This window comes from Malus sylvestris, chromosome 4 (genome assembly GCF_916048215.2).
Source record: "Malus sylvestris chromosome 4, drMalSylv7.2, whole genome shotgun sequence".
Taxonomy (NCBI): Eukaryota; Viridiplantae; Streptophyta; class Magnoliopsida; order Rosales; family Rosaceae; genus Malus; species Malus sylvestris.
The window spans coordinates 20,422,773-20,446,267 of NC_062263.1; the positions used below are offsets into that span (position 1 = coordinate 20,422,773).

At 36.8% G+C, this 23,495-nt stretch overlaps 4 protein-coding genes across 7 annotated transcripts; 3 read left to right on the forward strand and 1 right to left on the reverse strand.

Moving 5' to 3' along the window:
- The first annotated feature begins 6,470 nt into the window (after positions 1-6,470).
- On the forward strand, positions 6,471-7,765 carry LOC126620266 (metallothionein-like protein type 2). Its single transcript, XM_050288783.1, has 3 exons — positions 6,471-6,639; positions 6,748-6,828; positions 7,388-7,765. Exons 1-3 carry the CDS (start codon positions 6,572-6,574, stop codon positions 7,479-7,481), a joined length of 243 nt encoding a protein of 80 aa, XP_050144740.1. The 5' UTR covers positions 6,471-6,571; the 3' UTR covers positions 7,482-7,765.
- Positions 7,766-8,393: 628 nt separating this feature from the next.
- On the reverse strand, positions 8,394-12,459 carry LOC126620249 (kinesin-like protein KIN-10B). 2 transcript variants are annotated; one of them, XM_050288764.1, is made up of 13 exons: positions 12,129-12,459; positions 11,848-12,016; positions 11,058-11,451; positions 10,730-10,935; positions 10,312-10,625; positions 10,164-10,227; positions 9,860-9,908; positions 9,494-9,714; positions 9,358-9,404; positions 9,233-9,254; positions 9,082-9,144; positions 8,903-8,941; positions 8,394-8,811 (listed from the first exon to the last, which is right to left on the reverse strand). In XM_050288764.1, exons 1-13 carry the CDS (start codon positions 12,350-12,352, stop codon positions 8,719-8,721), a joined length of 1,905 nt encoding a protein of 634 aa, XP_050144721.1. In that variant the 5' UTR covers positions 12,353-12,459; the 3' UTR covers positions 8,394-8,718. The 2 variants fall into 2 exon arrangements, with proteins under 2 accessions (XP_050144721.1, XP_050144720.1); XM_050288763.1 differs by having other exon boundaries at positions 9,806-9,908.
- Positions 12,460-14,460: 2,001 nt separating this feature from the next.
- LOC126617707 (mitochondrial import inner membrane translocase subunit Tim9-like) lies at positions 14,461-15,373 on the forward strand. The gene is made up of 2 exons (XM_050285749.1): positions 14,461-14,624; positions 14,975-15,373. Exons 1-2 carry the CDS (start codon positions 14,527-14,529, stop codon positions 15,159-15,161), a joined length of 285 nt encoding a protein of 94 aa, XP_050141706.1. The 5' UTR covers positions 14,461-14,526; the 3' UTR covers positions 15,162-15,373.
- Positions 15,374-17,970: 2,597 nt separating this feature from the next.
- On the forward strand, positions 17,971-23,141 carry LOC126618075 (transcription factor MYB3R-5-like). Of its 3 annotated transcripts, none has more exons than XM_050286176.1 (9): positions 17,971-18,153; positions 18,568-18,725; positions 18,960-19,011; positions 19,315-19,372; positions 19,764-19,858; positions 19,961-20,064; positions 20,384-20,512; positions 20,884-22,034; positions 22,751-23,141. In XM_050286176.1, the coding sequence occupies exons 1-8, from the start codon at positions 18,112-18,114 to the stop codon at positions 22,022-22,024; spliced, it is 1,779 nt and encodes a 592-aa protein (XP_050142133.1). In that variant the 5' UTR covers positions 17,971-18,111; the 3' UTR covers positions 22,025-22,034; positions 22,751-23,141. The 3 variants fall into 3 exon arrangements, with proteins under 3 accessions (XP_050142133.1, XP_050142134.1, XP_050142135.1); XM_050286177.1 differs by having other exon boundaries at positions 17,977-18,153; positions 18,539-18,725; XM_050286178.1 differs by having other exon boundaries at positions 17,977-18,153; positions 18,557-18,725.
- The last annotated feature ends 354 nt before the right edge of the window (positions 23,142-23,495 follow it).

Consider the following 23,495-nt stretch of genomic DNA (forward strand, 5'->3'; position numbering starts at 1 on the left):
CATAAGCTTGTATTGTGATAATAAATCCGCACGGGAGATGGCAGAGAACCCAGTACAACATGACAGAACAAAGCATGTGGAGGTTGACCGTCATTTTATTAAGGAAAAGCTTGAGAAGAAGATTGTGTCAATACCATTTGTGAACTCGGAAGAGCAGCTTGCAGATATCCTCACTCATGCCGTGTGTAGTAGATCTTTTGGTGACTCATTTGTCAAGTTGGGCATGTGTGATATCTATACTCCAACTTAAGGGCAAGTGTTGCCGTGAGTAGTAATTAAAGGGTATGTAAATATGTTGTAAATATTAGGAATCGTTTATTAGGAAGGATATATGTGTGTGTGTCTTTTATTGCTTATTGTTTCCTTATAGAATAAGGATTGTATCTTGTATATATATTTCAGTTATTCAATACAATAAAAATTAAGCCGTAAAATTCAATTTACATCTAATATCGTACTCTGAACTTCACGAAGAATATAGGGAAAAATATTAGGATGAGATAGAATTCTTTTGATGATATTCCCCATATACTTTACGGTGAAATATGAAATTTGTTGTATATATTTAAAATTGGTGTTTTTGTGTCCCTCCGTTCTGAATTTTGTGAGGAGATTTGCTTGTAATAGTATACTTTCTTCAAGAATCAGACAGAAAATATTATATCAATGATGTTTGGCATCTTCTATCTACTTGGCCAGCTTTAATGCTTTTCAGCTACGGGTGTAATTCCCACCATTGTTGGTGGAGGGGGAAGGAAAAGGATGCAGAGCAAAACCATGCTTGTACTGAGATACATGATGCATCATGCATGTGCCTAAAAGATGGGATGGACTTATATGGCACGGGTAAATTGTTACGGTGGCGTCTCTTGCTAATAAAATAAAGATATGTGCAATTTTTTTTGTCATGTATCCTTATTAGTGTACTCATATCATATAAGTTGTTCTCCCAAAAATCGGAGCTACTACTTCGTGGGAGCAATGTATGAATCAAAATGTGAAATAGTATTTGCACTAAGTGCAATACTTTAGTGCGGAAAAAATTGAACTTCATTAAGCGCACAGGACATATATAAAACAAAAAGGTCAAAGTGACAATGTATCAAACCAAACATACGATATGTGAAAAATTAAAACACATAGTTACGCGTAATAGGTATGAAATATTACTACATGTGATGTTTTGAGGATTAGGGCTGTAAATTACCTCAAAATAGTTCAAACTTGCACCGGGTTCCGGTCATGTTTGGTTCAAGGAAGCTCGGCTCGTGAAAGAACTAAGTCAAGCCTAATCCGGCTCGATTAAAAAACAAGTCAAGTTTGAATATTAATATGTTTAGCTCGTAAAGTTGGCAAGCAGCTTGAGATTGTTTTATGAGACGACTTGAATTAGGCTTGAGATCAGCTCAATCGTTCAAACCTGGCAAGTAAGAGTAAAATACATGCCTTCAACTCTAGATTAAATGTTTTGTAATAATAATATATATTTTTAATTTCTTATCTGATACATATTTGGAGGTTCAAGTCAAACTACTTCAATTAGCAAAACAAAAACTTTTTTTTTTTTAACAAACGGTATTATCTGTACTAAAGGGTGGGGGAGTGGGCAAAGCCTTACAATCGGCTAGCAATAATGTGGTTCAAATTCGCCTTTGGTGAGAATTGAACCTAAGACCTCTCACTTACAAATGAAGAGAAATAGCCCTAGACTGTAATACTAAGTGGCAACAAAACAAAAGCTTAAAACAATAGTTTAATATTGTTTCTTCTTTCTTGTGGAATTAGGTGGAAATAGCCAAATAAGACTTCAAGTTGCCGCTCAAAGAACCCTAAAGAATACTGCAAATTTTGAAAAGCCAAAGTCCTTTGGGCGAATTATTCATTGCCAATACTATCATCCACTTCAAAACTTTTTAAGGGTACAAATATTGTAGTAAACTTATGCTCGTATTTGTATAGTAGACTAGTATACAAAACATTATATCTTCCGCTCACTACAATCTACATAAAACTATATCATGATTTTTTATTTAGACCACTGCCAAGTTGTAAAAAAAATTACACAACAAAATCAACTTATTATAAGAAATGGCTCGAAACAATTTGAGCTCGGTATCGGGCTCAAATTTTTTAGGCTTGCTTAAGCTCGACTCGTATAAAAAAGTAAGCCAAGTCTAGCCCAAGCTCGTAAAGAATTAAACAAATCAAACTTAAACACGTTGATATTCGATTCAGGTCGATTCGTTTATAACCCTTGTGAGAGGATGTGTGTATCCTTCGCCATTCTTTATCAGAAGGGACTCCAATTGTCCCCTGTCCATAGCAAACGAACGAACTGCATTTGGGGCCTACCACAATATACTGCCCATTACTGAGAAAAGAGTGTGGGCCCAACTTTTGTCCACTCTTATTTGGAGGGCCTTCTTCTTCCCAATGTAAAAATACGAAGACGCATGGGGCACTAACAATGTTAGGTCTTTTAGCCCATGTGTTGCACTTTACACCCTTAAATCATGATTTAGACCGCTTAGTACTACGGTTAGTATTTATCTTCATTTGTAAATAAGAGGTTTTAGGTTCGATTTTCGTCAAAGGAGAATTTGAATCACATTATTGCTAACCCATTGTGAGGCTAAACCCACCGTCCTCCCCTTAGTATAGATAATATTGTTTGTTAAAAAAAAAATCATGACTTAGTACCTTTTTTTCTCTCTCTTTTATATACATGAGTAGGAGATCCGAATTCGAAACGTCTCTCAATAAGCGAAGTATTACCAAATTAAGAGCTAGTTAATAAAATTTCCGAGTGAGTTTGAAACCGAGAGTGCAAAGAAGTACAATCATAGAAGCAGAGACAACCATTCCTTTTATGATCATAGTGATTGAGAGAATATTTGGTGCCATGAATTGGTTCGTTCGCTCCTTAATGACATATTTTAATTGATCTGACTTTAAACAAACTTAAAGAAATGATGGGTACATACGATACTTCCTTGTTCCCTATTATTTAATCAATTTAATTTAATTTAATTTAATTATATTGATTTAATTTTTCACAAGTGATGTCACTTAATACTACGTCTTGTAGTATTCCTCTTCAATTATAACTTATAAGTGAGAGATCTTAGGTTCGATTCTCATTAAATGAGAATTTGAACCGGATTATTATGGTAAGCTCATTATAAATATTAGTCAACTTCCTCATCCCCTTAATGTAGATGTTATCGATTGTTCAAAAAAAAAAAACAAACAAACAATTTCACGCCACTTAGTGTGGATGCAAATTTTCTCCTCCTCGATCTTGGACGATTTTGCACCTACAAAACAACTAGCACCTTAGGTCAAGGCCAAAAAACCTCACGCGCCCACGATGAATGGGGGGCTTTGGCCGAAGAACCTCCGATGCCAAAGTTAGAATTTTTAGAGAGAAAAAGTGTTTAGAGTATTTAGGATTTTTTGCAAGAGGATTGGAATGAGTTTTTGGTGAAAATAGGAACCTATTTATAGGGCTAGGTTGGTTCACTTTAGAGAGGAAATGTGGCCGCCCACTAAGTAGGGTTTTCAGGTTTTATTTTGGTTTAATTAGCCAATTTATTAGCTAATTAAACATAAAAGGAAATGTTTTGGTGGTCATGGAATTAATTGGCTAATAAAAAGGAAGAAATGGTGAAAAAAGGTAGAAAAAGTGATGGATTAGGTTTTGAATGGGGATAGCCGGCCCTCTAGTAATTTTAGGTTTGAATGGGTGTTTCAATTTGATAATTAAGGGATTGATTAGGTAATTAATCCCTTAATTAGTCAATTTTTAGGAAATATGAAAGGAATATATTATTTAGCTAATTGATTGGCTAAATAATGGAATATAAATCATATAAAATAAATTAGGTTTTGGGAATTACCTTATAGAAAGGATTTGATGAAATAGGCTTTAAATTGTTACTTATTTTGGGCACTTTTGACTTGGTTGAAAGATGATTGCCCACTGCTCGCGCGTAGAAATCCCGGTATGCCTCAAGGGTAATTTTGTCCTCTTTTGTCCAAAAATTCACATGTCGCCTAGTGAATTTTTTTGGCTTCACACTTAGTACTACGGACTAGTGGTATTTCACTTCGCTTGTAAATGACAGGTCTTAGATTCGATTCTCGCCAAAGACGAACTTGACTCAAATTATTACTAACCTATTGTGAGACTTAGGGCTAGTTTGGTATTGCTGTGCTTTGAAAAAAAACTGTTGTGAGAATAAGCGGCTGTGCTGTGAGAATAAGCGGCTGTGAAATAAATCAGCAGAGCGTTTGGTAAACTTTTTTGTAAAAGTGCTTTTGGAAAAAAAAAAAAAAAAAAAAAAAAAAAAGCAGTCTGATAGGGGGTCTTTTCATTAAAAGAGCACTGTAGCTCCGTGTGCTTTGAAAAAAAACCAGTTTTCCAAAGCTGCAAATAGCAGCTTCAGCTTTTTCCTTTGATTTCAGCTTATTCTCACAGCAGCTTCCAAAATAAGCTCTTTTTTTTCAGTTTACCAAACACCTAAAACCCTCACAGCTTTTTTTCATGGGTGCTTTTTTTTTAAGCACCTCACTCCCAAACTAGGTATTAGCCCACTTATCTATCCCCTTAATATAGATAATATGATTTGTTCAAAAAAAAAGGAAAAAAAAAAAAAACAAACAATTTCACAAGTGATACTATAGAATAGAGAAATATCTAGGATTTTAGGTATCCTTTTGGTGCACGAGGGGACATGTTTTATTAACTTCTTCCTTCCGCAACATGAACGGCCGATAATCGAGAGCCTCTACTTCCCCATTCTATTCGATCTACACAAGATATTAAATTCCTTCTCTTGGTGCTATAATTTAAAGTGCGATGTTCCCATGCATGTAGATGTCGGGTTGAAGAGCCCACCACTCGTTATCTTTTAACATCATAAACTTAAAAAAGTATTCAGACTTCGAGAAAATTCTTACAAGCAATCGGCTGTTTACAAGCAGATGCATAAAAGATGGCAAAGTAGGATTCACAAGCCACAAAGCAACCCTTTGCATGAAGCTTGTATTTAAAAACTGATACATATCGTACGAGTATCACACGACCATAAATGTAAAATACAAACTTCCTACAACAAGTACATGAAGAATTTTCATTTTCGACGATGAGTGTAGTGGATCAGGTCGACGCACGCAATCACAACTGAATCCTACGACATCATAACTTGTAAATGGGTACCAAAATTTGTTGTAGTGTCCGAACATGAAGTGTCTGGTGAAGTGAGATTGGGTTGGGTTCGGTAGCAAGTCATTCTCATAGACTTAAGAGTCAACATAAATTGTCGCACTCGCTTTAATTAATAATAATTACTTTTGATTAAGATAAGCACCCGTTTTACCATCATAGTCCAAATACAATCATATGCCATTACTGTTTTACTTTTACCGCACCAAAGTTACTTTTTTTTTTTTTCTTTTTCGAACAATTCATATTATCTATATTAGGAAGAAGGATGAGCTTAGCCTCACAATGAACTAGCAATAATATAGTTCAAATTCTCTTTGACAATAATCAAACTAAAATCTCTCATTTACAAGTGAAGATAATTGATAAAGCAGTCTTTTTTACCTTTTTTGGTATGGAATGAAGGTAGGTGTCTATCTAGTCAGAATTTAAAGAACTTTCCTTTGAAATGAAGTCCGGTCAATCACTCTTACTTTCATCCCCGTGTCCTTTCTACCAAACAAAGTCAAAGTTGCAGTACAAACTGTAGTACTAAGCGGTCTAAAGTTACTATTTTCTCTCTACAATCATTGTGGCAAACTGTGAGGAGACTATTTTTCTTTATTGTATTTTGTAAAAATGTGACGATTGATAATTGAATTTATTTATAACGATTTAAAAAGGAATCGGACTTTTAAACGCTACGTCATATAATTTACAAAATACGATCTAAAAAGAAGGTGTAAAAATACACTTATGAGGAGAGTATAATGAGATTTTTAAAGTGTCAATAACACTTCTCTATATATATGGTGTACATATATATATACACACACACACGTTCCATATAGGGTATCGTTTGGTATGCAGACGGGTGGGACGGAACAGAATGAGACTGGACGGTACGTGACAAGATGGGACGGAATGGAGAGAAAACAAAGATGCTCTCGGATGGAAACAAAGAGAAAGAAGAAGGAGACGAAGAGGTTATAATTTTGTGTTTTACAGATGTGGAACGAGTCGTTCCAAGGGATGAGACGGAACGAAAATTCACCCAAAATTCATCCCGTTGAACAGCGCGTTCCACCCGTTTTAGGCGCACCAAACGTGGGACGGAATGCCTCATCCCACTTCGTTCCGTTTCGTCTCATATACCAAACGGTAACTAAATGCATGGGATAGACATGACGTCCCATCGCGCAACGTGGACGGTGGATATCAACCAATCTCCCTCCTCCAAGCGCTATAAATTGAGGGTCATGGGCTCCCCTGAACACATTCAAAACAGAGTTGTGGTCATCTGCTTTATTGTCATCAATTCAATCAAACCTTCCCTTCTGAATTTGTTTATCTCCAATTCCAAAAATGTCGTCGTGCTGCGGTGGTAATTGTGGTTGCGGGGCCGGCTGCGGCTGCGGCAGTGGCTGCAACGGGTAATCTTTCTATCTTTCTGTTTGTTTCCCGAGAATCTGGAAAAAGAAAATCCCAGAAAATTTATCTGCTCTGTTTTTGGTTTTTGATTACGTGGGTTCTTATTTCAGGTGCGGGATGGCTCCTGATCTGAGCTACATGGAGGGATCCACCACTGAGACCCTTGTCATGGGAGTTGCTCCCCAGAAGTCGTACGTATCTCATCTCTCAGAAATGAAATCCTAAATTATATTTGAAATTTGTAAATTGCAGATGTTGTGGTTATAATATGGGAAATACGGAGAAACAGAACTGCATGGACGCTAAACAGACAATAAAAGTTATAAAACGACAATAAAAGGGTACAAAATCGTGACTCATGCACGGCTTATTGTCTGTTTTGCGTGAACCAGTTTTTTTTTTTTTTTTTTTTTTATGAAACTAACCGGTTTAATTTGTGCATATTTCTCGTTGTAATTTTGGGAAACATGGAGAAACAAAACTGTAGAGACATTGAACAGACAATAAAAGGATATTAAAACGTGGTTCATATACATCTTATTGTCTATTTATGCGTATTTACATTGATTTTTCGAAATATAGATATTAAACAGACAATAAAGCGATATTAAACCGTGATTTGTATACAACTTATTGTCTGTTTCGTGCCCTGCAGCTTAATTTTGGATTAAAAGATTGTAACCGGTTCTATTTACGCTAATCGGGCTAACCATTTGTTGTTTAATTTGTAAATTGGGTTTTGATGTGCAGGCACTTTGAGGCATCTGAGATGGGAGTTGCAGCTGAGAACGGATGCATGTGCGGGGATAGCTGCACCTGCAACCCCTGCGAGTGCACCGAGTGAGTGACAGATGCCACCTTCTGACGAAGCAAGAGACTCGTGGGGCTTCTATGTTTAGCAGTAGTAATCTATGTGTGTGTGTCTGGTAATTATGATCCTAATGTACCTAGGTCGTGTTGTTAGAATAAAGTAGCCATGGCTTGCCCTCTGACCTGCAGATCCACTAGGCTAGGATCTGCTGAGGATGATCCTACGTTATGGCTGCTTGTGTCTGCGTTTCTATCATGTGTTGTGTAGAGTTGGATCATACTGTGTGTGATGAAATGAATGAAAAACTTGCTTGTTTACTTTAATTTTTGGAATCAGTTTACTTTTTGGATTCGGAACTCTTAGTCGAGCTGATGGCGAGATCTTTTTTTTTTCGGGGTTCAAGAGAAAAGAGAGGAACCACCACCCAATGGTGCTTTTACGAAAGCACGGTCACCGGTGGCCCTCCACCTTCTCGACACTATCGAACCAGAAATCCACTCTCAATCGTTCTGGAGGAATTTTTTGCCTGGACTTAAGGGCAAAAAGTGCCCTATCCGTAGGGGTAGCGCCAGTTGTTTGTTTTCAAGGGACCAAGGCCACGTTATCAGTTATGTGAGTTTTTCAAATTTCATCCAACAGTCAAATTACTTGATCCGATGACTTTGATGGAAGAGATTTAGAGAAATCTTTCCTTTTTCAAGTTAAGCCCATTATCCCTATCCCTTATCAGGTTGGCATAACAAAAAAAAAAAAAAAAGTCCAAACAATAAAAATTCTACGGTGCTTTGGTGTATACGGTAATTTCGATATTTTAACTGTCATATTTTAACTTCTCTTTTTGATAAAAAAAAAAATCTAACGAGTAAAAGACCTGAATAACCCGGTAGTCCAGAATATTATAGAAAATCGTATATATGAAGGAGAAAACACAAAAGAAGAATTAGATTAGAGTTGTAAATATGACATTACATTTAATTGATTGTACGCTACAACCAAAGGTTTGTTAAACACTACACAAATCACACACAGGGTCCTTTTAGTCTTTTACAATCACATGTGCAATCCAAATCAGTAAGGAATCTGATGGGCAAATGTTACAGAGTCTGCTTCACAAGGCTTATTTGGGAGACAAATTTCCGTAGGGCTGCCGCCTCTCATCGGGTCAGACCAACGTGCGGTTGGCGGATTAGAATACAAGAGGTTTCCCATGATTTTTGTGAGAGGTGCTCCAGAGTTAGACGTTGTCGGACACCCCTACCCGAGTTCACGCTTACTTGACCTGTAAAATATCTGAGCAGCTGGGTGTTGCCTTTATTTGCTTATCAAGTACCCCTACTGCAGCTTTATTAAACAGGTTGACAATCTGTAGAGAAAAAAAAAATTTAATTAGAGCAGATTAGTAATCAATCATTCATCTTTTAATGTGAATTGTAGTGAAACTCTCCTAGGATCACCTGCTTAGTTGAGAGACCTATTTTCTCCAAATCGTTCAGCTGAAACATGCAACATCAGAATTACTCATTTAATGCAATTCAAAGTTTCTCTGTATCGTTCCAATTTTATCGGATATCACCCGAAGGGACAAGTGTATTTCGAAATTCATCTATGCCTAAACCTTTCGAAACTTGCTTACCGATTTTAAAGGGCTCGTTTCTCTGAGCTCAAGTATGTATTCAGCCATTTTGACTCCTATTCCCTGGATGATGATGAACATAAGAAAAAGAAAATTTTAGAAGGCAACAAGTTATTTTAAGAACATGGAGATGCAGTGTTACGATACCAACCCTCAACTCAAGCAGCTCTTCCCTGCAGTTGCGAAAACCAGTCGAAATATTAGGTTCATTTTGTATGAATGAGAGTGCAAAATGCAAGAAACGATGAAGTTTCAAAATGATGATAAGGATTTTACCTGTTCGCTGTGTTCAAGAAGTCAATATACTCTTGAAGTAGGAACTTCTGCACAATTATTAAAAAAAAAAAAACACAGATGAAAACTCACATTATTGAGGCTCTAAGACTTATCGAGTTGTATGTAATGAATGTACCTTTAAGTTTGATCCGCAAGCAGTGAATTTATCAAGTGGGGTGCCTGTTATTTGGAACATGTTTTTCGTGCAGGTCGCTAAAGAGGGAGTTTTCGGAGTGCAATCTCCATTTGTGAATAGAGTTTCATTGAGGGGCTTTTGATTTATATTGGTGTTGATTGGGGAGAGAGCTTTTCTCAAGGAACTTCCCGGTGAGTTTTCCTCCTGGTTTGATGGCTCACCTATGCATATATACAATGAAATATTGCAAATATTCAATTTGTTTAGATTGTTTGAATCTTTGAAGTAGCATAGTAAGTAATAAATCCATACAGAGTGGAAATGTATCATGTAAACTTGTATTTGATTCGAATATGGATCCACCACCTCCAGCATTGCCCTCTCGTTTATTATCCTTAGCGGCGAATTGCACGTTCTGGAAAGCAATTCCAACTCATAAATACACATCAAACACAAGACAAACGAACTCGGAAAGAACTTGGGAGCTTCTCATCCCCAAGTGGAGCTGCAAAACTCAAACTTTCAAATAATATGCCATTTCATGAATTGTCATAAAAAACAAAGTTTCACAATACATGATAGAGTAAGAATAAGAATGTATCGAAAACGCAATAACGTAGTTCTCACTTTATCATTTCCATCCATGTACTCGCTAAAATTTAGTAATTACCTCCAAATTGGAATCAACTACACTTTCATTGTCAAATATATTCCTCATAGGTATAGTGATTTTCCTGCAAAAAATTTTAACAATCAGACAAAAGTGCCTAGTGCATAGCATGAAGATATACAATTCAACTAGTTACTAGTTGTTGTACCTTTCTTTTGCAGTACAGGCACTTCTGTTTGTATTAACCTTGGATTTCATAGAACTGAGGTTGATGTTGCGTTTCTTGACATTGGCAATAGAAGAACTAGGAGTTTTCCCCAACAAGGGAGAACTGAATGCTTCAATTCTCCGTGCACTCTTCGTCTTTCCTCTTGATTCAAGCCAAGCACGAAGTTTGGCTTCCATGTCAACTTTAACCTTTGGTGTCTCTTGCTTGTGAGCTGAAGGAACAAAGTTGGTAATGTGGCGTGACCGAGCTGCCAAGCTGACAGTATGAACAGACTCTTGGTACTCTCCTGGATTCTATTATCAAAGAAAATTGTTTCCAATATAAGTTCCAAAATAATAATAATAAGAACAGGCCAGATGAAAGCACTTCTATTCAAACGCGAATTCAAACTACTTACCAAGCAAGTAATCATCAAAGCCTGACTCATCCCACCTAATGAGTCTTGCAAAATACGAGTCAATTTACTCTCTCTATAGGGCACTCGGGATAAGTTGTTGTTCAGTGCATAAATGACATTCGATAATGCAAACAAGGACTGGTTAATCTTCGCACTCTCTTGGAGACGAATCCCTTCGTTGAAAGTTCTTCTATTGTCTTCATTGCCTGGGTGAAATACACATGTAGATTAAATAAAAGAAAGACAGAGACCATAAACAAATCTAATTTCCAATTGATTTTTACTTGCGTAAGAAGCTACAGGAAAAAGGTTAGAAGTAAGAAAAGACCTGCTAGATCTATGAGATTCAACTTCCCAGTAACGAAATCCCCAGAACCATCATCATGAGGAGTGGAAACGGCGATCACAAGGACGCCATGGCTCCTACTAGAGACATCATTGAGACCCGTATGGGCAGTTTTCCGCCTCTGAATCCCACAAGAAAAGGCCTCGTAAAACTCAGACATGGACTTTACAGGCACCCGAGAAAGTCCCCTGAGATGAATCTGCCCATCTTTGTCATCCAAAACCGTAATTTCCTTGGCTTTGATCTCTAACAGGTCATAACACCTGTCCATATAGACCTCATAGTATGAAAGCTCAACTGAGCTTCCTGTGCTCTGGCACATAGACAGGATTTTGGACATGGCCAGCGGCATTAGACCCGGCATCTCATCCGTTCCCTGGAACATAAATCACATGCTGAAATTAAGCATTACAGAAGGAAATGCTTCAGAACAACAAGCTGCATTTAGTTACTCAAACCTATCATAATTCAGAATTTTCATTTCTTTTCGGGGATAATTACAGATAAAGTTCAGTATTCATTGATCCTAATGCATTGAAGTTTCATACGCAGAATTATCCAGATTAATGCAATTACTAAAGTTTCGTGGGCAGACGTTGGTGTAGCCATATTGGGTAGAGCGGATGTGGTCCCCCTCCCCGCAATTTAATTAGTTTAAAAATTAAAATAGAACATCGATTATATAAAAAGAAAAGATTTTTTTTCTTCATATTTCTCGATAATTCAAATTCAAAATTGAATTTTTACCAAAAGAAGCAAAAAAATTTCAAACCTGCATAGTGTAAGTCTTTCCACTTCCAGTAGCTCCGTAGGCAAACACCGTCGCATTGCAGCCATGAAAGAGTCCCGGAATCAAAGGGCACACTTCTCTACTGAAGATCCGGCCAACATTGTTGTCCTCTTGGGCAAAGCAGGAGTCCAACCGATAGCACTCGTTTCGGCTACACCCCGAAAGGAAAAATCAGCACCCACCATCAAAACCCAGCTTCCCGAATAAAAAAACCCAAAAATATGCTTCCAATTATCTCACTGAAAATCAATAAAATTCCTCACCTTGTATCTTTATCTTTGAGATAAACAACCACTTCTTCGGCAGAGGAATCGGATTCTTGTTCGACAACAGAGGCGCACGGCGTCTGATCTCCGTTACCGGCAGCGATCTCTTGCGGAAGAAAAGGGCGCACCCGCACGATGACTCTGACCTTCGAAATTGAATTGGGGTTCGCGGATTTTGCTGGAGTTGCAGAAGTACTGTCAAGAAATCGACCAACCTCCATTGGAACAAAGGAAAGAGCTCAGCTTGGATTTCAAGAAAGAGAGAGAGTTGGGAAATTGCAGAACGGTCTGTAACTGAAAGATGTAGATTTATGAGGGAAGAGGAGGTTTGAAACTACTAGTCGAACGTTGGGCCTTTTTCAGTTTGAATTTTTGGATTAGGGTGCGGACTTGGCCGGTGGGCCTCGTCTGTGGTGGGGCCTATTTCTTACGCTTTCGAAATGTTTGCCTTGGGAACTGCTTTAACAGGATAAAAATTATAACAGTTAAATTACATTGACGTGGCAATTTAAGATCTTATGTAAAATTTTGTAGCTAACTGAATTGTTAAATGTTACTTTCTTATTAATATAAAGCTATAAATGGTTGTATTTATTAAAAAAAATTGTTGAAACAAAAGTTTCATTGATTGAAATGTTGGTGGAATAAGGAACCCACTACTAAAATTAATTTAAAAAAGTTTGATATTGATGTCAAATTTGACTCATAATCACAAAACTTTCGAATACAGTCAGCAAATAACATTTCAATTGAAATGATTTTATTTTTATTTTTTTAAATAAGGGTGGAAATGCTTTTGATTATTAAAAATGCATTCAAAACAGTCACAAATAAAATGAGTTCTTGTGTTTTGACTGTCGAACATGGTTTGTACCTACTTAGAGTTAAGTGACATCTAAATATAGGAATCCCATTTCTTTGTGAGCAAGTCGGATAGTCCACTTAATTCAACCATCGAACACAAAAAATACTTGCTAAATGGTTGTATGGCTCTATTGGTTTAGCCGACCGCAAGTTATAATTTCCTCCCAAATAGGAGAAATTATATTGTACACCTTCATTAGTCTCAAAGGGCATGATGTCTGCAGAATTGGCTATCTTGGTCTCGAAGACAACCACTTTCGAACCGTTTTTCGGCCAAACCACGACGAGTTAGCCGTCGAAAAATGTATCATTCTCTTCGTCTCGTCGAGACATATGATTTTCGTTTTTGAATTACTTGATTTCATTGAGTATTAAAGAAGTTATGATCATTTAAAGTTTACCCAGTTTCCGGCGAGTTTTCCAGTTTTCCCTCAAATCATTCAACTTTGAGGTTATTTTCCAACCATTCCTGGAAACCATTGGGCTTCCAAATAGGTATAATCTTATTCTACACAGTTACTATCTTCATTTTGATATATTATGGGTCGAATTTGATTAAGAAACGATTGAGTTACGAAACTTTGAAAATTGTCCAAACTTCTGGCCAAGAGCTCTTGGACACTTAACGGAGGTTTTAACGGAATGACCAAAATGATGGATGGTGGACAATCTCAAGGATCACTTTTATTGATTTTAAATGTTAGGGACTAAAGTGATGAGTTATGCAAATTTTGGCTATTTAGCCTTTTTTTAAAAAAAAAAGGTTAGAAATGCTTTTGATTATTAAAAATGCATTCAAAGCAATCACAAATAAAATGAGTTCTTGTGTTTTGACTATTGAACGTGGTTTGTACCCGCATAGAGTTAAGTGACATCTAAATATAGGAATCTCATTTCTTTGTGAGCAAGTCGGACAATCCACTTAATTCAACTATCGAACACAAAAAATACTCTCTAAATGGTTGTATGGCTCTATTGGTTTAGCCGACCACAAGTTATAACTTCCTCCCAAATAGGAGAAATTATATTGTACACTAGAACGTAAACTTCACTAGTCCAACCTATGTCGTATAAGGAAGGTGTACAACACTGGAACATAAATTATATTGTACACACACATGCATAGCTAGTCCCAACTTATGTTGTATAAGGAAGGCGTACAACATAAGCAATATGGTCATCATTTTTGCATGAAAACTATTTCTATCGATTTTAAATTTTAAAAACTAAGTAAAAAGTTACACTGTATCATTAACACCACATGTTGATAATATAACCGTGCCATCAAGTTGCTCTCATTAGTTTGGTTTGTCTATGGGCCACTCTTGAGACATAGCCGCATGCGACTGGCGGAGGGAAAAATCTCTCAACGGGCCCAAATGGCCCCATGGTCAGAATTTTGATTACCCAAAAGTTTGAGGACCTGTCAGCAAGGCGGCGTAAATATGTGAGGGGTTTAAGACAGAGGCCGTAATGGGAAATGCGTTAAACCCTAAACCCCAAAATTGTGGAAAATCGAACGAAGACGAAGATGGAGAAGGGCATGCTGTCTGCAGACTTGGAGGGTCTTCCCGAAGAAGACAAGCACAGAATGGCCACCTTGATCGACCAACTCCAGATTCGAGACAGGTTTTCTGATTTTTCTTTTTTCTTTTTTTTTTTGAATGCAGAGTTTTTGTTTATTTTTCTATTTTCCTGAAAAAATTGAATTTATTCTCAGTAATTTGTAATTAGTGAGGCATGTTCTTGCTATTGTGCTTGAAAGATTGAAGTTTTAGAAAAATACCCACAAAATTAAATTGTTAATTGTAAGCAGGAAAGTTGGAATTAGGATGTGATTCAAATGTAATCTTGGTTTTAGAAACCGAATCCGAACCAGATCTATATCTTCAGTTCTGCTCACGGTTTTGATGGTGAGCTGGGCCAAACCGAACCATGCCTGCCCCTACTGATTTCTGTGACTTTTGTCGAAAATGTAGTCTGAGGATGTACAATTCATTGGTGGAGAGATGCTTTACCGACTGCGTGGACACCTTTCAGCGCAAATCGTTGACGAAGCAAGAGGATACGTGTGTTCGTAGGTGTGCTGAGAAGTTCCTAAAGCACTCGATGCGCGTTGGCATGAGGTTTGCAGAGCTTAATCAAGGAGCAGCTACTCAAGAGTAAGCTAAGCTCTATGTATGAATCATTTTGGTATGGAAGTCTTGAAAACCCTTCGAATTGGTTTACGGAAGTTGCAACTTGTTTAGCATTGGCTCCTGAATTATGTTTCTTACACCGAATATATTTGTACCTTTTCAAAGACGAAAGATTATTTTGAGGTTTTACAGTTAAGCTGGAATTGGACATGAATTAGTATGATTTACGGTTTTTCTTTTTTTACTGCGTGTCATATCGGATTATCTCGTGTGGTAAAATGTCAGGTGAATGTACAATAAGAAAAACTGAGTAACTGGGTTTGTGTTGTTACCTTGCTTTTCAGGAAAGGAAAATACTTGTTTCCGTACTTTTAAGGACTCTTTCCGATTTACAAACAAATCTCTGTTTGATGTATGTGGAAACTATTTCTTGTGTGCTCTTTATGAGTCAAATTTGTATACGTGTTAAACTGTGATTGACGGTTAAGAAGGAATGACTCATTTACCTATGTAGCATTGGAAGCAGAGAAACTTAGATTGTGTGGTTTTGTTAATTGATAGAGTCCCCAACACCGAAAAAAAAGAGTATACGATTTCGAACTGATAGACCCTGATGCAACCTCTCGTTCTTGATACCCAGATCCTTTTTATTCCCTTAAGTTAGAACTTGACTTTGGTTAGCAGTGATATCGATAGCGAGCCAACCAATTGATTGAGGTTAGTTGAGAAGAAAATTGGTTGGTAAATCATTGACTTCTGAGCTTCTCCTCCTTTGTGTTAAAGATGATAAAGATTACGATATGATTGTGAAAGTATCTCGAGGACTAGAAAAGGGAAGCTCGAAGGGAGAGTACCTAACAGTAGACCTGCAAACGGGGCAGGTTTACAGTGAATGAAGGAGTTACCAGTTGGTCTCCCGGGCGCGGATATCCCTGCTTGAACTTGATGAGCGATCAGGCAGAAATGTGTTATGAATATGTCTGATATGTGCCCACTGTTTGATGAATTATGTAAGGAAGAAGGTTGTTGTTTGTAAAGAATCCAAATGATGCTTTGTGGGGATGCACTAGGATAGAAAGCTGCCAAACGCTTCTGGTTTGGAGTTCAAAAAAGACAAAAAAATCACTTGGATAATGTGTTTATGTAGAAAAATCTCTTTTAGCCTTGATTTGGTACTAAGGTGATTCTGAAAAAAATGGCTATAAAAAAAAGATGGGAACTTTTTTATGTTTGATAAACATTCAGCTTTAGTTTTTTTTCACAGTTTTTGGTGAAAAAAGCCAAAAACACAAAGCTGCAAAATTCAGCTTTGAAAAACTAGCTTTTTTTTCACATCTGTTTTACATAAAAGTTTATCATACACCATAATACTGTTTTTTTTTTCAAAAGAACTTTTACAAAAAAAAAGTTTACTAAATAATCTACTGCTTTATTTCACAGCTGCTTATTCTCACATCACAACGGAATCAGTGTTTTTTTTCAAAGCACAACAATACCAAACCATCCCTTAAATTTGGGAATTGTTACTAGCATTCTAAAATTTTTATTCTACACTCCTCACAAGTGTATTTTTCTTTCTAATTATAAAAAGTTTGAAGTGCGAAATGATTTTTTGGAGTGCCAATAACAATTAAGTTTTGATTTTTTTTTTTGCACAGGATTCGACGAAATGCCAAATCTTTTCGAGACAAAAAAAGGGTCATTTAGTACTACGGTTTAGTGATATTTATCTTCACTTGTAATTGAGAGATCTTAGGTTCTATTCTTGTCTAAGACGAATTTAAACTACAATAGTGCTAGCCCATTGTAAAGCTAAGCACACCTCCTCTCCCTTAGAGTAGATAACTATTGTTGTTAAAAAAAAAAATCTGGAGAGGCTTCTTTGTTGTCTATGATTGGCTTGGATATGACAAATCATTAAATTCAACGAATATTGAATGAAGAATTGAATGCCCACTGGCATTTTTTTTCTTTCGAATGATGGATTATAGGAAAACTAATGAAAATGGTTTGAAAACTTTGAGTTTTAATGATAAGGATAAAATAAAGGGTAAAGTGAATAGTACTAGGATTGACTTTTTAGTGTAAAAATGTAATTTTTCGTTAAAATAAACAATACTAGATGCTTTTCGTTAAAGTTCCTTTAACTATATGGTGAAAACCTATATTGACCAATTCAATTAATTATTTTATTCAATTCAAAAGTTGTAAATAAACAAAGGTGTGTTCGGTTTGTACTGTAAATATAGCAATCAAACATGGTTGAAATGTATATATAACAATGGAAATCAAAGTGAAATTACACAAATAACTATACAATTTACATAAATAATATAAGATTTTATTGCGAATGATGTATGAAAAAAAAAAAAAAAAATTTCCCGCCAACCAACGGTCCAGATCCACAAGATCAATACAATCGCCCAGATAAAAACATCATCATCCACCGTCCAACTTCAACCATGATCTGACGTTCCATCTAACATTATTAATTTAATACCATAAACCGCAATTTAATAATTAAAATGTTCCTTTGCAAACAAAACCCACTTAAACCACGAACCCATTTATTCCCCAATCCAACGGTCCACAACTCCCCGCGCAACCAACCCCCGCCATCCAACCGCTCCAAACCCAGTTCATCATCAACGAAGGGCGTCAGAGTGCCGTTTGAGGTTCAAACTTTGGGTTAACGTTCTCGACGCGCCGTCATCCGCCGTTAACCGATAGGGTTTTCTAAACCTCGCAAAAGCTCAAATCTCTCTCGCTAACGGTAATTAACGGAGACGTCGGTGCATATATATTCGTTATAAAAAATTCTAAATTTTTCTTTGTAAGTATTTATATTATTTCCTCTAACCTCTGTCTCTTTCTCTCTCTTCGTTTCAACGGGCGAGGATTTTTCGAAACCAAAAGCTCTCCTCTTTCTTTCATGTTTCAGAGAAGAAGGGTTCTGAAAATTCTATTGGGTTTAATCGATGAGCTCTAATTCGATTCCCGCCACTTCTTCGCAAGCAGAGGTATAACTCTCTTACTTTTTCAGAAAAATTGTTTTTTGTTTTCGAAAACTCTCCTTGTTTTTGTGTTTTTGCTTTTCAATGGTTTTTTGCTGGGTTCGATCGAGTTTTCACGATTTCTTAGACTTCAAGTTGATTGGATTTGTGTTGGGTTTCGATAAAAGCCCTAGAATTGTGTTTAATTTGCAGTTTTTTGATCTGGAGACGAGTTTTTAAGATCCGGGTCTTGCTTGTCTGGGTCTATGGCGGTAGGGTTTTGGAGATTTTGGAGTGAAGTTGGGGTCATTTTTAGGGTTTTAGGTGTTTTCGATTTGGTATAGGGGTTTCTCGTGGAGGGTTTTGTTTTGTATTTTTGTATTTTTTATTTTTGGTTTCTATTTATTGATAGGGATATTGGATTTTGGAGATTATTTATAGGAGGAGATGGCTGGGGTAAAATTAGAGGAGTGTTGCCTTGAGAATAAGCAATCCACGGCTGCATCGAGCTCGTCTGTATCCCAAGGCAGTGGCAGTGGCAGTGCTATTATCAAGTCCCCAGGGGCTTGCAGCCCAGCATCTGCTTCTCCAACTCAACGGTACTTTCCCTCAATGCTTAACAGCTGTGATTTCGTTACAACTCTAGTGATGATCTCTATTTGAAAACCCTTCTTTTCATTAGCAGGTTCAGATTACGATTTCGGTGTTAATTTTTAGTTCCATGCATCTGCTTTTAGACATTATAAAGTTTCCAATGGATATTTGTATCCTTACTGGGATCAGAATTGACAGTGTTGTGGTAGTGAATTGACATATTGGTTTTGATCTTTCAGGAGGACTAGTGGTCCTATTAGGCGAGCCAAAGGTGGTTGGACTCCACAAGAGGTCAGCATTCATTTTGTACTTATGTTCACTTGTTTGTATTATCAGCCAGAAGCATGAATGGTTTTCGTGTTTGTTACTGAACTTACTGGAGGGAGAGGTTCATAATTTTCAGTCATTAAATAATTAAAACTCTTAATGCCTGAAAAAGTCGCTGCTTTTACTAACTGGTTGTATTACTTATTTTACCAGTAGCATCTCCCATTTTCATATGTTGTTGCTATGATACATGTCGCTTCTGTTTCTTTAGTCACATCCCTTTTCGGGGCATGTTTCTAATTTTCGATAAATGTTGGATTGCCACAGGATGAGACATTACGGGTTGCCGTTGCAGCTTTTAAAGGGAAGAGTTGGAAGAAAATAGGTATATCTCTCTTGAGTATTTTTTCTGATTTATGTTGCTGGTTTTCAAGGCACGAATGCAGCTTTTGGTTAGATTTGTGTAGTTACATCTTTCAATAGCTATGGTGCTTTTAGGTGGCAATGATTCTGCTCAGCAAATGTGCTTGACTAATCTTTTGAATGGTAGAGAGTTTGATAAATTAAAAGAAATCCCGTTTTGGTTGAACGATAAGAATATATATTCAGAGCTCTAAAATTCTAAGCAAGCACGTCATATATGTCCCAAGAGGTTGAAACGAGTTACTTTTCATTCAATTGCCTGATTATATATTATACCTATGTTGTTAATTTTCTGCTGTACCAACATACAGGCAACCAATCTAATATATGAATTTTAAACAATGTGTATGCAGCTGAATTTTTTCCTGATAGATCGGAAGTGCAATGTCTGCATCGATGGCAGAAGGTTCTTAATCCAGAACTTGTTAAAGGACCCTGGACTCAAGAGGTTGGAACCTGATATCATATTTTCTTAATATGTTCTTACAGTGTAGGTTTGAACATTCAACTTTGTCTAACTCAACTTTCTCCTTACTTGTTTTATTTGTAGGAGGATGATAAAATAATTGAACTGGTAGCAAGGTATGGACCTACAAAATGGTCGTTGATAGCGAAGTCTTTGCCTGGTCGTATAGGGAAACAATGCCGAGAGAGGTAACCTCCATAAGCTTTTAATTATGTTTGACACCATTGCCCTATGGTTATTATTAAGTTCTGATGTTATTGTCATATATGATCTCGAAATCTTGACCACTGTAATGCTGACCTGATCGATCATGTTTTCCTCAAAATGTTTTGCTCTGGAATTAACAATTATGCCATTTATTACTTATAATTTTGTATAATGCTGATGCTTTATACATTTTAATGTTATTCATTCCATGGCATGTATCGTACAACTAATTTGTTCATGAAATGAAAACAAATCGTTTGGGTAGTGTATATGCTTGTAACCCAGTTTTTCTCCCTTCAGGTGGCACAATCACTTGAATCCTGATATAAAGAAGGAGGCTTGGACGTTGGAGGAGGAATTAGCTCTTATGAATGCCCACCAGATGCATGGGAACAAGTGGGCCGAAATAGCGAAGGTTTTACCTGGAAGGTATCTTTCTTTGTTTGATTTGTTATTTATAAATGACATTAAGGTGCAAATTAGAGCAGCACTACAGAGATGTAGCCAATTTCAAAGACTACCGCTAATGTGTGACATCAAGAACTTTTGAACTGTGGTCTTACAAGTTAGATCTAATTTTCGGTTAAAACATTGCGAGAAATGCCAATTTCAGTGATGGGTGCAAATACTCCTTGATTTTGTAATGCTGCCGTCTGGAAACGACTGTTACCTAAGAAATTAATTTTAAATAAAAATATCATCTTATAAATTGGAAACCACTGTTACCAAGTTCATTTTATTTTGTTGTGTGTATGCAGTGCTTACTAAGCCAAATGTTGTATTTAACTTTGTGTTTGCAGGACAGATAACGCAATAAAGAATCATTGGAATAGTTCTTTGAAGAAAAAACTTGAGTTCTATTTGGCTACTGGGAAACTTCCACCACCTCCGAAGTATGGCACCAAAGAGACAAGAACCAGTGCAACTAAAAAATTACTTGTTTGTTCAACTAAAGGATCGGATTCAACTGCTCAAACATCATCTGGAAATGCAGACATGTCTAAGCTAGATGAAGATGGAAAGGATCAGTTTGAGTCTGCCGCCCCACCTCAGGATATGGGTGCTTCACCAAGTGTTTATCCAAATGAATCTGCAGATTCTGAAGGTGTAAAATGTAACCTGAGATTATCCTTTATGGATCTTAGCTGCTCTAACTCAGACTCAGGGCCAAAGTTTGAGAATTTCAGAGTAAACAGAATGCCTCAGATTGAGAATTCAGTCATTAACAGCCAGGCAGAGTCGGAGAATTGTGTATTTAACAATCAACTGGACGAAGACAGAGTTAAGACAACATCTTTGCCAGTTGAAACTCCAGGATATGGTTCTTTGTACTATGAGCCGCCACCACCAGAAAGTTGTACCCAATTCGATTCAGGTTTTTCAAACATGCATCGCTTGCAGTATGATTACACCTCTAGTCCAAATTTATCACCTATAAGTTTCTTCACTCCTCCTTCTGCGAATGGCAGTGGTTTATGTAATCAAAGCCCTGAATCAATTTTGAAAATCGCTGCTAAGACCTTCCCCAATACTCCTTCCATTTTGCGAAAGAGAAAGACCATTGGCCAAGAACAATTGCCTCATAATAAAGTTGCGATAGTGGATCGTGAATCAGGGATAGTGGATTGTGAATCAGTCAGGGAACAGGAGAGACACAAAAACAGTGCGGAAGTTTCTGGGTCTCAAGATGGAAGTTCATGCGAGAGTCCTACTAATAATGGTATCAGTACAATTGGGTCTAATGGCAAGGCTTTTAATGCATCTCCGCCATACCGGTTAAGAGCCAGGAGGACTGCTGTTTTCAAGTCCGTGGAGAAACAGCTGGAGTTTACATGTGACAAAGAGTATGATGCTAATTCTAAGTCCATGGAATTATCTGCAAATGGCGGCTCTGCTGTTATCAAAGACTCAACACATCCAACAAAAATGGGAGTGACCTAGGGCATGCACTGTAAGTTTTAGCTTTTGTTATAATTGTTCTCGGAACTTATTTATCTCTGATATATCTTCATAAACTATTATCATCAAAATAAATCTTACAACCTTTGGTGTCGTCCTTTGTATAAGTAGTTATAGGATTCACACTTTGTAAACTGTTTTTCTATTTTATTTTCGAAACTTGATCCGACAAAGAAAACTGTCACGCTCTAAATGCAAGATCTCTATATGACATAGAATTGCTTAGTCAAGTAGTGAATTATGATCGTAGATTATCTGGCCTTTCGATTTTATCCTATCGTTATATTTCTAATTACACACCTTATGAGGTATAGATTATACGTACATGCATAGGTGACAACCTTGCAGAAGTAATTGATAGATTTTTGGTTTACTGATAGAGGAATCAAAGTTGTCATTCGCTTCATTTTGTATTGAATCAGTTAATCATTTCGGAAATATATGCGGAAATCTGTAATATTCTTTTGTTTCCATAAGCAATAAGTAAGCACGTTAAAGAACTACTGTATTGAAACAGTTAATAATTTCGGAAATATATGTGGAAATCTGTAATATTCTTTTGTTTCCATAAGCGATAAGTAAGCTGGTTAAAGAACTATTGTTTTTGCAATCCTTTTTGTTTTCTCATTGTATCCACTCTAAATATACCCTTACTTTTAGCCTTTCTGAAATGTGTTTCTGATTTGATCTCCCTCTGTTTCAATTCAGGGACAAAGAAGGGCAATTCTTTTGACGTTGGCTGACACTGTTGAACTGGTGATATTTCCAAGTCTACAGAGCTTCTGAACAGAGTGATACATCGATTTATCGGACCATTCTCTGGTCTGACATCTTCAATGCCTTACAAGTCATTAACTTGCAAATACACCCCTTGTTATTAGTTACACGAGAGCGGTTTTTCGGCACTCCAACTTGACAAAATACAGTGGGCAGGGGCTTCTTTTATGTGTAGAAATAAAAATGATAGGCCCCAAATACTTATGAAAATATATTGATTATATCAGGATTGTACAGAAAACCCCTCATCAAAGGAGCCATGATGCTTCATGCTTGAAGAATTTCTTAATGAAAGCTTAGCTCCTGTCATTCTTTACCAATATTTACAGTTAGAAATCTTTTATATTTAGTGGTCAAAGTACGCTCTTGGAAATCTTAGGGTTGCTCTTTATTGCGCCAATTATTTTTTATTTAGGATTCCGTTTGATATGCACTGTATTTTTTGGTCAATTAAAATTTAGTTTTCAGTATTCATATATAAATAATTGAAAACAATAGTAGAAAAATACCGTGTGAACGTGTGGTTGACTCGCATGGCGAATGCTCTTGCTTGTGCTACCTTATATTATTCTAAGAGTCTATGAAGTGGAAGAAATCTCACTAACCTTCTCACTTTATAAATTGCTTCTTTGATTTGTCTTGATGGTATATCGTAAGAGGTGTGTATTTTGGTTTC

What these genes read in the sequence shown, in the direction of transcription:
- LOC126620266 (XM_050288783.1), top strand. Translation starts at nt 6,572, where the DNA reads ATGTCGTCGTGCTGCGGTGGTAATTGTGGTTGCGGGGCCGGCTGCGGC. An exon ending in TGCGGCAGTGGCTGCAACGG is followed by an intron (nt 6,640 to 6,747) that starts GTAATCTTTCTA and finishes TTCTTATTTCAG; the next exon opens with GTGCGGGATGGCTCCTGATC. An exon ending in GGAGTTGCTCCCCAGAAGTC is followed by an intron (nt 6,829 to 7,387) that starts GTACGTATCTCA and finishes TTTGATGTGCAG; the next exon opens with GCACTTTGAGGCATCTGAGA.
- LOC126620249 (XM_050288763.1), bottom strand. Translation starts at nt 12,352, where the DNA reads ATGGAGGTTGGTCGATTTCTTGACAGTACTTCTGCAACTCCAGCAAAA. An exon ending in ACATGATACATTTCCACTCT is followed by an intron (nt 9,715 to 9,805) that starts GTATGGATTTAT and finishes ATATATGCATAG; the next exon opens with GTGAGCCATCAAACCAGGAG. An exon ending in TAGGTCTCTCAACTAAGCAG is followed by an intron (nt 8,812 to 8,902) that starts GTGATCCTAGGA and finishes TTTTCTCTACAG; the next exon opens with ATTGTCAACCTGTTTAATAA.
- LOC126617707 (XM_050285749.1), top strand. Translation starts at nt 14,527, where the DNA reads ATGGAGAAGGGCATGCTGTCTGCAGACTTGGAGGGTCTTCCCGAAGAA. An exon ending in CAACTCCAGATTCGAGACAG is followed by an intron (nt 14,625 to 14,974) that starts GTTTTCTGATTT and finishes TCGAAAATGTAG; the next exon opens with TCTGAGGATGTACAATTCAT.
- LOC126618075 (XM_050286176.1), top strand. Translation starts at nt 18,112, where the DNA reads ATGAGCTCTAATTCGATTCCCGCCACTTCTTCGCAAGCAGAG. An exon ending in TCTGCTTCTCCAACTCAACG is followed by an intron (nt 18,726 to 18,959) that starts GTACTTTCCCTC and finishes TTGATCTTTCAG; the next exon opens with GAGGACTAGTGGTCCTATTA. An exon ending in GAAGAGTTGGAAGAAAATAG is followed by an intron (nt 19,373 to 19,763) that starts GTATATCTCTCT and finishes ATGTGTATGCAG; the next exon opens with CTGAATTTTTTCCTGATAGA.